Source organism: Panthera leo, chromosome B3, assembly GCF_018350215.1.
Source record: "Panthera leo isolate Ple1 chromosome B3, P.leo_Ple1_pat1.1, whole genome shotgun sequence".
Lineage (NCBI taxonomy): Eukaryota > Metazoa > Chordata > Mammalia > Carnivora > Felidae > Panthera > Panthera leo.
In genome coordinates, this window is record NC_056684.1 from 20,779,918 (window position 1) to 20,794,129 (window position 14,212).

The 14,212-nt window shown below is 47.3% G+C and overlaps 1 protein-coding gene across 2 annotated transcripts in view; it reads left to right on the plus strand.

The window, feature by feature from the left end:
- The window catches only part of FAM189A1 (family with sequence similarity 189 member A1), a 447,576-nt gene that overhangs the window by 429,479 nt on the left and 3,885 nt on the right, over nt 1–14,212 (plus strand). For both annotated transcript variants that reach the window (XM_042941212.1, XM_042941211.1), the window contains 3 exons: nt 5,804–5,879; nt 11,511–11,717; nt 13,467–13,541. In XM_042941212.1, the coding sequence (XP_042797146.1) occupies nt 5,804–5,879; nt 11,511–11,717; nt 13,467–13,541 (358 nt within the window). The remainder of the gene's footprint in view (nt 1–5,803; nt 5,880–11,510; nt 11,718–13,466; nt 13,542–14,212) is intronic.

Below are 14,212 nucleotides of genomic sequence, written 5' to 3' on the forward strand. Positions count from 1 at the left end.
GTGACAGCCTGGGACCCGGCTGGGGAGCTTAGGGTAATGAAGGAGGTTCATTGACATCATTTGGGTACAGATTTCATGACCCTGCATGTCAAACTATAGCATTGCCTTTGACGAGTTTGACATTTGGAGTTGACATGATCCAGTGGCACCTTGGGAATTTGAATTTGGTGGCAGTCTGGTGAGTAGGAGGGCAGCCTGAGGTACAAGGCTAGAAATGCTGAGGCAATGGACACAGGAGAAGTGCAGCCAACCACAAGTCCTAAAAGTCAGTATTTATATTTTCAAACAAAATCACCTTTGCATTTAAAAATCTGTAAGCAAAGTAGCTTCAAAGATTGCCTTGGGACACTAGGCTAAAATCTTAATTCACATTTTCTGTGATTATAGCCAATTGCCTCCAAAGAACAGCTCTTTATAGTTCTGATACTAGCTGGTTGACCTGACCCAGGAGTGGGGAATTTGCTACCAGAAATAGGGGAGAGTTTTCACGTGGTGTGTCTTAGCCACAGAGCTTACCAAAAGAAAGGGAGATGAGGAGATGCGGCTTATTTGCATAAATGCCAACTGACTTTTTATTTTTTATTTTTTTTTCAATATATGAAATTTATTGTCAAATTGGTTTCCATACAACACCCAGTGCTCATCCCAAAAGGTGCCCTCCTCAATACCCATCACCCACCCTCCCCTCCCTCCCACCCTCCATCAACCCTCAGTTTATTCTCAGTTTTTAAGAGTCTCTTATGCTTTGGCTCTCTCCCACTCTAACCTCTTTTTTTTTTTCCTTCCCCTCCCCCATGGGTTTCTGTTAAGTTTCTCAGGATCCACATAAGAGTGAAAACATATGGTATCTGTCTTTCTCTGTATGGCTTATTTCACTTAGCATCACACTCTCCAGTTCCATCCACGTTGCTACAAAAGGCCATATTTCATTCTTTCTCATTGCCACGTAGTATTCCATTGTGTATATAAACCACAATTTCTTTATCCATTCATCAGTTGATGGACATTTAGGCTCTTTCCATAATTTGGCTATTGTTGAGAGTGCTGCTATAAACATTGGGGTACAAGTGCCCCTATGCATCAGTACTCCTGTATCCCTTGGGTAAATTCCTAGCAGTGCTATTGCTGGGTCATAGGGTAGGTCTCTTTTTAATTTTCTGAGGAACCTCCACACTGCTTTCCAGAGCGGCTGCACCAATTTGCATTCCCACCAACAGTGCAAGAGGGTTCCCGTTTCTCCACATCCTCTCCAGCATCTATAGTCTCCTGATTTGTTCATTTTGGCCACTCTGACTGGCGTGAGGTGATATCTGAGTGTGGTTTTGATTTGTATTTCCCTGATAAGGAGCGACGTTGAACATCTTTTCATGTGCCTGTTGGCCATCCGGATGTCTTCTTTAGAAGTGTCTATTCATGTTTTCTGCCCATTTCTTCACTGGGTTATTTGTTTTTCGGGTGTGGAGTTTGGTGAGCTCTTTATAGATTTTGGATACTAGCCCTTTGTCCGATATGTCATTTGCAAATATCTTTTCCCATTCCGTTGGTTGCCTTTTAGTTTTGTTGGTTGTTTCCTTTGCTGTGCAGAAGCTTTTTATCTTCATAAGGTCCCAGTAGTTCATTTTTGCTTTTAATTCCCTTGCCTTTGGGGATGTGTCGAGTAAGAGATTGCTACGGCTGAGGTCAGAGAGGTCTTTTCCTGCTTTCTCCTCTAGGGCTTTGATGGTTTCCTGTCTCACATTCAGGTCCTTTACCCATTTTGAGTTTATTTTTGTGAATGGTGTCAGAAAGTGGTCTAGTTTCAACCTTCTGCATGTTGCTGTCCAGTTCTCCCAGCACCATTTGTTAAAGAGACTGTCTTTTTTCCATTGGATGTTCTTTCCTGCTTTGTCAAAGATTAGTTGGCCATACGTTTGTGGGTCTAGTTCTGGGGTTTCTATTCTATTCCATTGGTCTATGTGTCTGTTTTTGTGCCAATACCATGCTGTCTTGATGATGACAGCTTTGTAGTAGAGGCTAAAGTCTGGGATTGTGATGCCTCTTGCTTTGGTCTTCTTCTTCAAAATTACTTTGGCTATTCGGGGCCTTTTGTGGTTCCATATGAATTTTAGGATTGCTTGTTCTAGTTTCGAGAAGAATGCTGGTGCAATTTTGATTGGGATTGTATTGAATGTGTAGATAGCTTTGGGTAGTATTGACATTTTGACAATATTTATTCTTCCAATCCATGAGCAGGGAATGTCTTTCCATTTCTTTATATCTTCTTCAATTACCTGCATAAGCTTTCTATAGTTTTCAGCATACAGATCTTTTACATCTTTGGTTAGATTTATTCCTAGGTATTTTATGCTTCTTGGTGCAATTGTGAATGGGATCAGTTTCTTTATTTGTCTTTCTGTTTCTTCATTGTTAGTGTATAAGAATGCAACTGATTTCTGTACATTGATTTTGTATCCTGCAACTTTGCTGAATTCATGTATCAGTTCTAGCAGACTTTTGGTGGAGTCTAACGGATTTTCCATGTATAATATCATGTCATCTGCAAAAAGCGAAAGCTTGACTTCATCTTCGCCAATTTGGATGCCTTTGATTTCCTTTTGTTGTCTGATTGCTGATGCTAAAACTTCCAACACTATGTTAAACAACAGCGGTGAGAGTGGGCATCCCTGTCGTGTTCCTGATCTTAGGGAAAAAGCTCTCAGTTTTTCCCCATTGAGGATGATGTTAGCTGTGGGTTTTTCATAAATGGCTTTTATGATCTTTAAGTATGTTCCTTCTATCCCGACTTTCTCAACGGTTTTTATTAAGAAAGGGTGCTGGATTTTGTCAAAGGCCTTTTCTACATCGATTGACAGGATCATATGGTTCTTCTCTTTTTTTTTGTTAATGTGATGTATCACGTTGATTGATTTGCGAATGTTGAACCAGCCCTGCATCCCAGGAATGAATCCCACTTGATCATCATGAATAATTCTTTTTATATGCCATTGAATTCTATTTGCTAGTATCTTATTGAGAATCTTTGCATCCATATTCATCAGGGATATTGGCCTATAGTTCTCTTTTTTTACTGGGTCTCTGTCTGGTTTAGGAATCAAAGTAATACTGGCTTCATAGAATGAGTCTGGAAGTTTTCCTTCCCTTTTTATTTCTTGGAATAGCTTGAGAAGGATAGGTATTATCTCTGCTTTAAACGTCTGGTAGAACTCCCCTGGGAAGCCATCTGGTCCTGGACTCTTATTTGTTGGGAGATTTTTGATAACCGATTCAATTTCTTCGCTGGTTATGAGTCTGTTCAAGCTTTCTATTTCCTCCTGATTGAGTTTTGGAAGAGTGTGGGTGTTTAGGAATTTGTCCATTTCTTCCAGGTTGTCCAATTTGTTGGCATATAATTTTTCATAGTATTCCCTGATAATTGTTTGTATCTCTGAGGGATTGGTTGTAATAATTCCATTTTCATTCATGATTTTATCTATTTGGGTCATCTCCCTTTTCTTTTTGAGAAGCCTGGCTAGAGGTTTGTCAATTTTGTTTATGTTTTCAAAAAACCAACTCTTGGTTTCGTTGATCTGCTCTACAGTTTTTTTAGATTCTATATTGTTTATTTCTGCTCTGATCTTTATTATTTTGCCAACTGACTTTTTAATCACAACTGGTCAAAATAACGTGTCTGGGAACAAATAAATGCAGCCTCTGAGTGTCCCATGTGAGGCCATACACACAGCATCTCCTCTCAGTGGCCCTCTCCTGCAAGAGCTATGTTATAAACTTTTATTGCTAAACTAGAGTTTCACTTTAAATGCTGTGCCACAAGTATGTTTCTTCTCCACCCTTTTCCGCCGCCCTTATATTTAATCAAAAATGCCGTGTGAACCTCACAGCTATTTCCTCCACAGCTTTCGTGTGGCAAGGTGGCGTTGGCCATGAGGGAAGGCCAAATTCAAATTAAACCCTTGACACCCTGCTTACCAGACGTGATAGATACACTGCCAGGAGCTGTCTCCTCTCAAAACCAGATTTGACCGGGAGCCAGAGGGAAGCCAGTGATGCTTCTATGAAATATGAAATGAATCCAATTTCCTCCTGACCTTGTCCCACGGCGCATTTTATTCCTCTTGTTTTATTTATATTTCTTTATTACCAGAAGCTTTTCTTCAGGCATCAGGCCTCCAAGTTGCCACCCATCCCTGCAAAATTAAAAAAAAAATGTTAAGGGTCAGGAGGAGTATGGAAGGAAACGCACCTTGAGGATATTGTTCCTTTTTGCGTGATTTCGCAGAATATTCTCAACAGAGATTTCCAACATTGGTTGTAGGCATAGTGTGATTTCAGTGAAAAGGAAGGTGAGTGTTGGTGGCCGTGTGAGTCTCCCTCCCCCGATTCCCTCCCCAGCAGAACAGGATTGTGCTGAGGAAGGAAAATAGTGCATGCAGTATTACACATAGGTGGGATCAAAGGGAACATTTAGGCAGCTCTGGTTCTTCCCCGCAAGTGCGGTTCTTGCCCCCCAAACCCTGTCGCACATTCCCCGCCCCCGGGGGCACGGTTCACCTGTTTTGTGTTGGTGAGAGGCCTGCAGCCTGGTTGAAAGAGCCGAAGGTGATCAGCTGTCTGATTGAAGTAGCAGGAGACAAGGGAGGCAGAGATGTAATTACCTGAGCTGGAATGGGACCAAGCCGCAGGGGACCCCCTGAACTTCCCAGGCCTCCCCCTGAGCTCATTATTTGCAAGCAAGTCCCCAAAGCAATTCTGAAATAATACAAGGATTCAGAAATCATTTTCTGAGATAGCACAGGGGCACATGTATGTGGTATTTGTGACACCCAGACACATGGCCCATGTGGGACCATTGTGCCCTACAGTAGGGGTGGAACAGATGTGGTCACAGTGGGAACCGAGTGTGTGAGCAGAAGATGGGCAAGTGAAGACAGGGCAAGAGGGCAGATGTGCCCTACCCTCACCCAGCCAAGAAGGCCTGGTCTTCCCCTGCTTGTCCTCCCGATGGCCTCTCTGGGCTGAATGATCTATTTGAGAAGAAATCTGCAAGAGCATGATAACTTCCAACATGATGCAAGCTTCACAGCCACTCAACACGACAGGACAAGACAGTGTGCCCAGGGCCACGGGGCCTGTGCTCAACCCGGCACATGGCCTGAGTGGATCTGGACCTTGAACCCAAGCTTGGACAGGGAGGAAAGCCTTCTGAGTAACCTCTTGATTCCATCTGCAGAAGGCAGGAGGGAAATGGGGCAAGTACACGCTCTGGGGGAGTGTGAGAGCTCACCGAGGCCAAAACTGTCTACTAAATGCCCACCCTGTGCCCAAGCCGTGCTGGCCCAGAGCATTACAGGTCTCTTGACTGTCCCCCTGTGGCTTTATTCTTCCTGGTGTGGAAGCAGGGAAAAGAGTTGTTGGGAGGAAGGGGTTAGAAGTGAGGCCAGGGGCTCTCCTACCTCCTGCAGTGACTCTGGAGGATCCTATGTGGCCTCTTTCAGTCCCAAAGAGTGCTCCCTAGAAGTGGAAGGTGAGTGGGCTGAGGGTGGCTGGTACCTGGCCCTGGTGGGCTCTTGGGGACTGCTTGGCACTCTGATTTCAGAAAGAGAAACAGGCTTTGGCCTTGGCAGCAACCCTCTGGCCTTGGCATCCTCACAGCCTGACTGCATAAATTTAGGGGAGAATGGCAGACATGTAAGTACATGTCACTTAGTACTTCTTTCTAGAAGATGAGCTCTGAAGTCAGCCTTGATTTCTGGAGTCTGTTGTGCTGTGCCCTTCAAACTACCTGATGACCTGTTTCTTGCTGTAGCTTACGAGTGTAGATCAGCCGGCGACTGAGCCCAGCCCCGGGGACCCAGATGCCACTGCTGGCTTCAGCACACAAGGTAATCTTACCCTTTTGATCATTTGAAATAAGTTTATACTTCTCAAAGCATGTTTCCTTCCCTCCTCCTACTTCCTTCTCTCCTCCTTCCTGCGACTGCCTTCCCACCATTTCTTACTCTTTAAGGGGATAGAATTTGCTACAGCTTGTGCTGTTTAGTACCATATTAGTTCTCCACAGTTCCTCCCTTACCGGCAGCGGTAGTAAGTCAGTACACCTGGGGGATCTCATGCTTTCTCTGGTGGGATTTGCCCCCCTCTACTCCAGCGCCTTTCTCCTCGACTTGAGGGATATGGGTTTGAAGGAGCGCTTGACTCCGTCTGGGATGGACCCTTCCCTGAGCAAAAACTGTACCAAGCTCACATCCATTGGGCTCCTCCCTCAGGAAGGGGCCAGGCCTGGGCCCCTGGGCCTCTGGGCCCACTGGCTTTGAAGGGGGGCACTGGGGAAAGGACACTACCAGTTGTGTCCTGGAAGGCATTGAAGGAAAAATGTGGAAGGTCTGATCTCAGATGTGGGGTGGGAGCCACAAGGCAAAGCCAGAGGTGAGGAGGTACTTGAGGTGTCAGGAGAGCATACAAGCCTGAGTAGCAGAGGGACACATGGATGAGGGTTGGGTGTTTCCATCTTCTTTGGGTCCCCAGGTGGGCTCATGAGGGCAGGTTTGTTCAGAGACAGAACTCAGCTAATTCATGAGAGGACTAAAGGTCTCAGAAAGGACACGCATTATAATCCCAGGGCTGTCTGCCCTTGACCCCAACTCTTAGTTAACATCTGAGAAATATGAAGGGGCCATCCTTCTGTGAGGACGCCTCTGGGTTGTAGGAAGTCTGGTCTCTGCAGTTGTGGGATTTGGAAATGACCTTGTCCTTTACTTGGTGGCTCCAAGCAGTCATCAAAAGCTGTGTCTAAGAAGTGGTGTCCTGTGACCTTCCTAGAGACTACTTCAGGGCACAGTGTGTCTCAGTCCCCAAGTGCATTCTAGACTTTGGGCTGAGGGGGCTCCCCCTTCTCCATTCCAGCCCCATCACTCCTGAAAACACAAGTTCTGGAGGAAAGCATGGTTGGAAAGGCCGAGCAGCCTGGTGGCTCCTGGAGTCCAGGGCAGATAGTGATGGACAGAGGAGTCAGGAATTCATCCGGGCTAGGCCTTCCTCACTGCTCAGGCTCCAGACAGTTAACTGGGCTTGACTGAGGAGCTCGGGGCTGCTTCCAGCACCGACTCCTGGCAGAGGTGCCAGGCCTAGAAGTGGGCAGGAATATATGGAGAAGTACTGACAGAGGCTCATGGGATGGCAGACCAAGCAGGATTCACTGTAGAAAAGATGCCCCCCCCCACTGGGTAATTTCTGTATGGGCTGAGGTTGAGGTCAATGTCATTTTTGGGGCTGTGCATATCCAACTGTCCCAGATCATTTATTGCTTTTGTACCTTTGTCAAAACCCAGCTGGACATAATGGCATGGGTCTATTTCTGGGCCCTCTTATCCTGTTCCATTAATCTGTGTGTCTGTCCCTCTGCCACTAGAACCCTCTCCTGATGACTGTTGCTCTGTGGTGAGCCTTAATATCAGGCAAGCCCAACCTCTGCTTTGCTTTTCTTTGTCAAGATTGTTCTAGGTACTCTAGGGTCTATGTATTTCCATGTCAATTTTAGAATCCACTTGTCTGTGTCTATAAAAACTCTAGCTGGGAATTTAATACGAATTTCATTCAATTTGGGGGGGAGGCGGTATTTATTGTTTGAGAGAGAGACAGACGACAGAGCATGAGCAGGGGAGGGATAGAAAGAGGAGGAAACACAGAATCCAAAGCAGGCTCCAGGCTCCCAGCTGTCACCACAGAGCCCAACAGGTGGCTTGAACTCACCAATCATGAGATCATGACCTGAGCTGAAGTTGAACACTCAACAGACTGAGCCACCCAGGTGCCCCAGAATTGCATTCAACCTGTAGAGCAATTTGGGTAGAATTTCTATCCCTGCAAAGCTAAACATTCTTGTGTAGGAACATAGTACGTCTGTCTCTCTGTTTATCTGGATCTTCTTTGATTTCTTTCATCAGTATTTTATCATTTTCAGAATACAGATCCTGAGCATGTTTTGTTAAGGGCATACTTAGGAATTTCATTTTCTGTGGAGCAGCTGTAAATGGTATTCTGTTTTTACTTTTGGTTTCTGCCTGCTCATTGTTAGTACATGTGCCCAACCATGGGACAGATGTGATTCATTCTTGTGTGATTTCTCTCGCATCCTACAACCTTGTCGGACTCACAAATTTAACTCTAAAATTTTTTGAGGGGGGGTGGGAGGGAGATAAATTCTAGTATTATTTTTCACCTATTGAAATAAAATAGTAATGGGGTATGGATGCTGGCAAGGCCACAGGCAGGTGCTTTACCCAGCCCTGACTGGCAGCTTGGAACTCAACCCTTTTGACGGAGCATCTTGATAAAGAGCCATAAAATGTTTATGCCATTAGATGTGGTGATCACACTTCTAGAACCGCCCGAGGGGAATAATGCAAAAGAAGAAGAAGAAGAAGAAGAAGAAGAAGAAGAAGAAAACAAAAAAGAAAACCATAAGCATGAAGATAACTTTTGTTTTTCATAAGAATAAAAACTTACAGGGACAATGAAGTCCATTGGTAAGAGTTAAGGAAAATATGTTACGTATGCTAAATATATCATCATACATTAATTAGGAGAAATTGTGATCTATTTAGGTGAAAAACTGCAAGTTCACTGGGATTATTACTACTGTACAGTCTTACAGCACAAGCCAGTGAGGGTGTACAAGAATGAGTTACCGTCTTAGCCTATGAGCTTTCCCTAATCTTATCTTGAAGATAAGATTAGTTACCCTAATCTTATCTTTCCATTACTTATAGATATTCAGAGCTAAGTCACATTTCTCTCTCTGTGACTCTGTTTTCCTGATGAACTCAGCCATTGGATTATCACAGACTTTAAGAAAATTGGGACTGAGGCACCTGGGTGGCTCAGTCAATTGACTGAGTGTCTAACTTTTGATATCGGCTCAGGTCATGATCTCACAGTCATGGGATCGACTCCCGACTAAGGAGCCTGCTTGGGATTCTCTTTCTCCCTCTGCCCCTTTCTCTCTAAACAAACAAGCAAACAAACAAACAAACATTATTAAAAAAAAAAATTGGGATCAAGGGTATATTATTATGTCCAGTCTCATCAAATGGTATATATTAAATACATACAGGTTTTTGTATGTCAATTATACCTCAATAAAGCTGTAAAAAAGCAAGAAAGCTGAGTTCAAGGAAGATCAGCAGGAAATAAATATTCTTCAAAATAGTTTTAATATACTTCTGCGTAATGTTGATAGAATTAATAATTATGCTTTCTGGTTTGAAGTGTTCTAATGATACAGGGAAGTATTTCTTCTCTACATTTATACATTCACCTTTGAGTGTTTGCCCAATCAATTCCTTAGAATAAATTCCTAAAAGTGAAATTGCTGAGGCCAAGAAAATGTGTATTTTAGGTTTTGATGTGTTGGCCACATTGCATTCTGGGAAGGTTTTCTTGCTGGTTTGCACACCCACCAGCAGTGTTTATGACACCCCAAACATCATCATTCCTGGTGATCTTTGTCATTCTTGCAGGTGACTGTAGTACACACACAAGATTGAGTGTGAATGGCTTTTTACACATTTAGTACCTATGTGTAGGTCAGTTTAGGGTCCACTTTTTTGCAGTGTTTGTGGGGTTATTTCTTTCTTTCTTTTTTGGTAGATTTATAAGAAAACTATTACTTAAATAGAGACATTTTCTCACTTTTCCTATTCACTGTAGGGATGCTTCCCTGTTAATGATGCCTGTTGCTATACACAGTTTTAGAATTTTTCTTGCCAGATTTATCAAACTTTTCCATTCTGGTTTCCGTCATGGTGACAACATCTTTCTCCACCCTAAGTGTAGACTTATTCTCCTATTTTCTACTACTATTCTTCTAGTATTTTAAAAAAGAAAAGGATTAATCATTCTGAAGAATGTTTATTTAAAGTTTATTTTGAGAGAGAGAGCATGTGCAGGGGAAGGGCAGAGAGAGGGAGAGCAAGAGAGAATCTCAAGCAGGCCTCACACCATCAGTGCAGAGCCCAATGCAGGGATCGAACCCACGAACCATGAGATCAACACCTGAGTGGAAATCAAGAGTCGGACTCTTAACTGACTGAGCCACCCAGGCACCCCTGAAGATTTTTTTTTTTTTTTTTTGCATATGATTTGTGAGGTTCGGTTCATCTTTCTGTTTTCCAGAAACAGCATCTATTGAGAGGGCAAGGGTAGACAGTGCAGGGCTGGGGAAGCAAGAGCACTCTAGAAGTGGGCTGCTTCCAACCGGCTCCACCACTTGGCGGCCTCACAACCCTCTTCCCCTGAGGTCGCTTAACCGTGTTTCGGAGTGGTTAGCTGGTGGGCCATGAGGATTACGTGGTAAGTCACCTGTAAACCTCGTGGCAGTGGGGAAGCTCCCAGAAACAGAGCGCACTGGAAACAGAGAGGCCTCCCACAGGACCCACAGAAAGGGATGGATGGGACAGACCCCAAAACTTCCCACCCTGGAGTTGTTCAGGCTCATGTGAGTCTTACAAAGCATCCCCCAGGTGAGCTGCTCACCTCAAAAATCTACCTCTGTGGAGTGATTTGCCTCACAGCAAGCAGCTGCGACGTTGCCTGGTGATGGGATCAAAGAGCAGAGGGAGCAATGCTTCTCAAGCTTTAAAAAATGTGCACACAGGTCCCCTGAGATTTTAAGACAGATTTTGATCCAGTACCCCCGGGTAAGGAAGGCCCTTGGAGTAGTGAGGGGCTAGAGCCCGATCTGACCAGCATCACAGGGATATAACAGTGGGTCGCACACTTAAGGGGCATCAGAATCCCCTAGGGGCTTGTTTGAACCCCCATGGCTGGGCCCACCCCCGAGTTTCTCATTCATTGGGTCAGAATTCTGCCATATCCCCAGGCAATGCTGATGCTGCTGGCCTGGCCCACACTTTGAGAACCAGGTGGGCATCACTGGGCTGGTTCCCGCACCTGCCTGACCAGTGCACGGCTTGCACTCGAGGCCCCAGGCTGTACCCTTCTGTGTGGGGCAGGCAGGTTCTCAGGCCCATGAGGACCTGGCTAGGATGCCCTGATGTCCCTCTAAGCCCTGCCCTTCTCTACGTGGACCCTGTTCATCAAGCACCCTCTGACCTCCACCTTCCTGTACTTCAGATCCCCCGAGGGATACCCTGGATAGGAGATGGGGCTGGTTTCCAACTTTTAGTCTCTTGTGGAATGTGAAGGGTGTACATGCCCCCACCCTATACCCCTCCTGGGAATGATTCTTGAGAGATCATCTGGTGTCCCCCAAAACCTTTTTAACACCACAGAGCATCTGTAGACCTGTTCGGTGTTCACACGCCCCCAGGATTACAGGTTTGTCTAGATTTGGCATTGAAGGGCAGACTGCTCAGGCCCCCTATGGGGGAGCTCCAGAAGGCTGAGATTTTCACTCTCAGCTCCATCAGGGGTGTGAGCAGGCACTGTGCTTGTCTCGGGTGGCTCTGTGGTGGCCCATTGCCAGTTCTAACACTGGGTCCCTTGCCTTGCAGAGCCCGCAGATAGCTCGAGCCTCCTGGCATCCGAGGGTGCCACCGCACCAGGCCTAAGCCCTGAAGGCCCTGTGGGTGCCTCACAGCCCCTGCCACCTGACCTCGAGTCCCCTGAGGGCCCTGACCAGGGCACGCAGGCACTGCCAGGTCCTGGGCGTGTGACCCGCTCCACCAGCGACCCCACTTCGTGTGCATCCAGTGTGGCAGGTATGACTGGCCCAGCCCCCTTGTGCCCCCAGCGTGTGCCCTACTCTGCCCTGGACACTGCAGGCCTCAGTGAGCTGAGAGTCAAGGCCAGGCCTTGGGACCTCAGCTTAGGGGCCACTTTGGGAATGTGGTCTTAATGCCCTAGGGCTCTAGGGAGGGAGAGACAGTCAGGGGCCCCTGTTGTGTACCCACCAGGCTTTCCACTTTCTGGCTGGGGAGTAAGGAGAGAAAGGATGGAAGCCTCGGGGTGATGAGAGCCCACTCGGGGTCAGCCAGCCCCTGATATTAGCCTGCTGGTTGTACCCCAGCTCTGGGGCCCAGGTGGGCACTCAGGTCAGGCAGATGACCACAGGCTGTACCCATCCATCAGCCAGGACTACCCTGGGCTCCACCCTTTTGCAAGTGCCAGTGCCTGCTGAGTGGTCTGGTGGGACCCAGGACCACATAAGGTATGTCTATGTCTCAGTGATGGCTCTAGGTGGGTGGGGTGCCCTCTAGCTGGAGCTGCCCCCAGCAGAAGGGGTGTGTCTCCAGTAGCATTTCCTGGGCACCCTTGGCAGCACTCCATGTGTGTGGCTTGGAGTTGGGGTCAGAATCACCCACATGACTCTTGAGTTGGGCGGTGCCTTCCCTGGGCTGCAGGACATGGCATCAGAGTTCCTGGATTTGCACTTCACACCAGCTCCCCAGGTGGTCTTGTGTATCCTGAGGTTGGAGAACCCACACTTCCTCCCATGATGCTAGGTTTTGAGGGGGGAGGACAGACGTGTCTTTGCCAGTAGAGACTAGTGGGTATCATGGCTGCAGGGCCATTGGACTACACACTTCGTCCAATGAAACTGTAAGAACCCTGAAGAGGCCCCCTGGCTGCCTGGACTCAGTGGTGTTGGGCCAGCTGACCTCCAAATAGACAAGACCCATGCCCCAGGAAAAGTGTATCCCTGGAAGGAACTAGGAACCCACGGAGGTCATTGCCTACCAGGGCCCTGCTGGTGGAGACGTCAGAGTTTGCACCTGGAAGCTCTTTGGCCTGCAGTCCTCTATCTTGCTACCTCCCCTCCCACATTCAGTTACCAGCTGACTAGACAAGATCCCATAAGACTCTTCTCCTGAAGCACCCCCCCCACACACACACACACACCTCCTTCCCCTGTGCTGGGCTCCTCTGAACCCAGGCTCAGCCTTCTCTCCTCCCTGCTAGGGCTATTACACGTGCATGTTTAGGGGAGTGTCTACTCTGTGGCCCCCTGATGGCTTCCTTTGGCCTATCCTCCCCTCAGGGAAATTTGGACTCCACAAACCATTACATTTTAGGGGTGAGGATGGAGAGAAGACGAGTCACAGTGCCTTCTCTGCGTCCCCACACCACCCTGTCGGCACAGCCTCTTTGCAGCTCCACAGGACAGTTACTGTTCTACGTGTCAAAAGCATGTGCCTCCCCGGGGTCTCTGGGGACCTTCAGACATGGGATGGGGCGGAGGGGAGGCATTCTGATGAAATACACTGGGTTTGCTTGTGGCATTGGCTGCTGTGCTGTGCCCAGCCGGGGGACACTGCCTGCCCTGTGGCAGATGCCAGCTGTGGGGCTGCTCCTGTGTGATCCATGCACGGGTTTGTGTAAGTTCACGAGTTTTCCTCTGCTTATCCAGCATCTAAAATCTATCTCTTACCTGAGGGAGGGTGATTATAGTGTTACCGGGAATGCCTTTTTCCGTTTCATGTGTTACCGGAGTTCTCTCTCTGATTAAGGCAACACCTCTTCGCATCCGCCCTCCTGCAGCCAGGACCTTGAAGCAGGACTGGCCAGGACTGCTCTGGGGACCGGTGAGATACTCTTCTAAAACGCTTTGACACCTGCTGCGAGATGGGGGGCTGGGGAGTGACTGGTGGGCTTTGTCTGAGCCCAGCCTTCCCGTTGTCACCCGTGAGCAGCCCTGCTCTGCAGCCCTGTGGGCATTGAAAGGACGGCCTTCCCTTCCCTTCTCTCTGAAGAGGACATGTTAGAGCCTATAACTGACTTAACATGCATGCGGCCATTTGTTTCACTGTATTTATGAGATGCTATTTTGGAGGGGAGATTGGCCTCATGTGTGAGGGGTTTTTTTTTTGTTTGTTTTTTTGGGGTTTTTTTTTTTTACAGTTTCTCATGCTTAATTATCAGGCTTGCTCCATTGCTATCAAAAATAGGTCAGACCACCCAGAATGTGTTTCCTCTGTGTGACCAGACACATGCTGTGGGCAAGTCAGGCCTTAATCTGGTCCTTGGTGAGTTGGTCACAGGAGACTGGCCAGGGCTGGCTTTCTCTGGAGGCACCGTCAGACCAGTGCCTGCTCCTTGGGTTATCCAGAGCAGCCATGGGCCCTGTTGGAGCTACTTCCAGGTCCCCTGGCCTTGGGCCTGTGGGTACTAGGAGCAGGGCCTTGATGCATCTGAAGTGGCTCCTGTCCACCCTTGACCTGGTGGGGGGTGCTCTCATTGCCCCTCTGGCACCCCC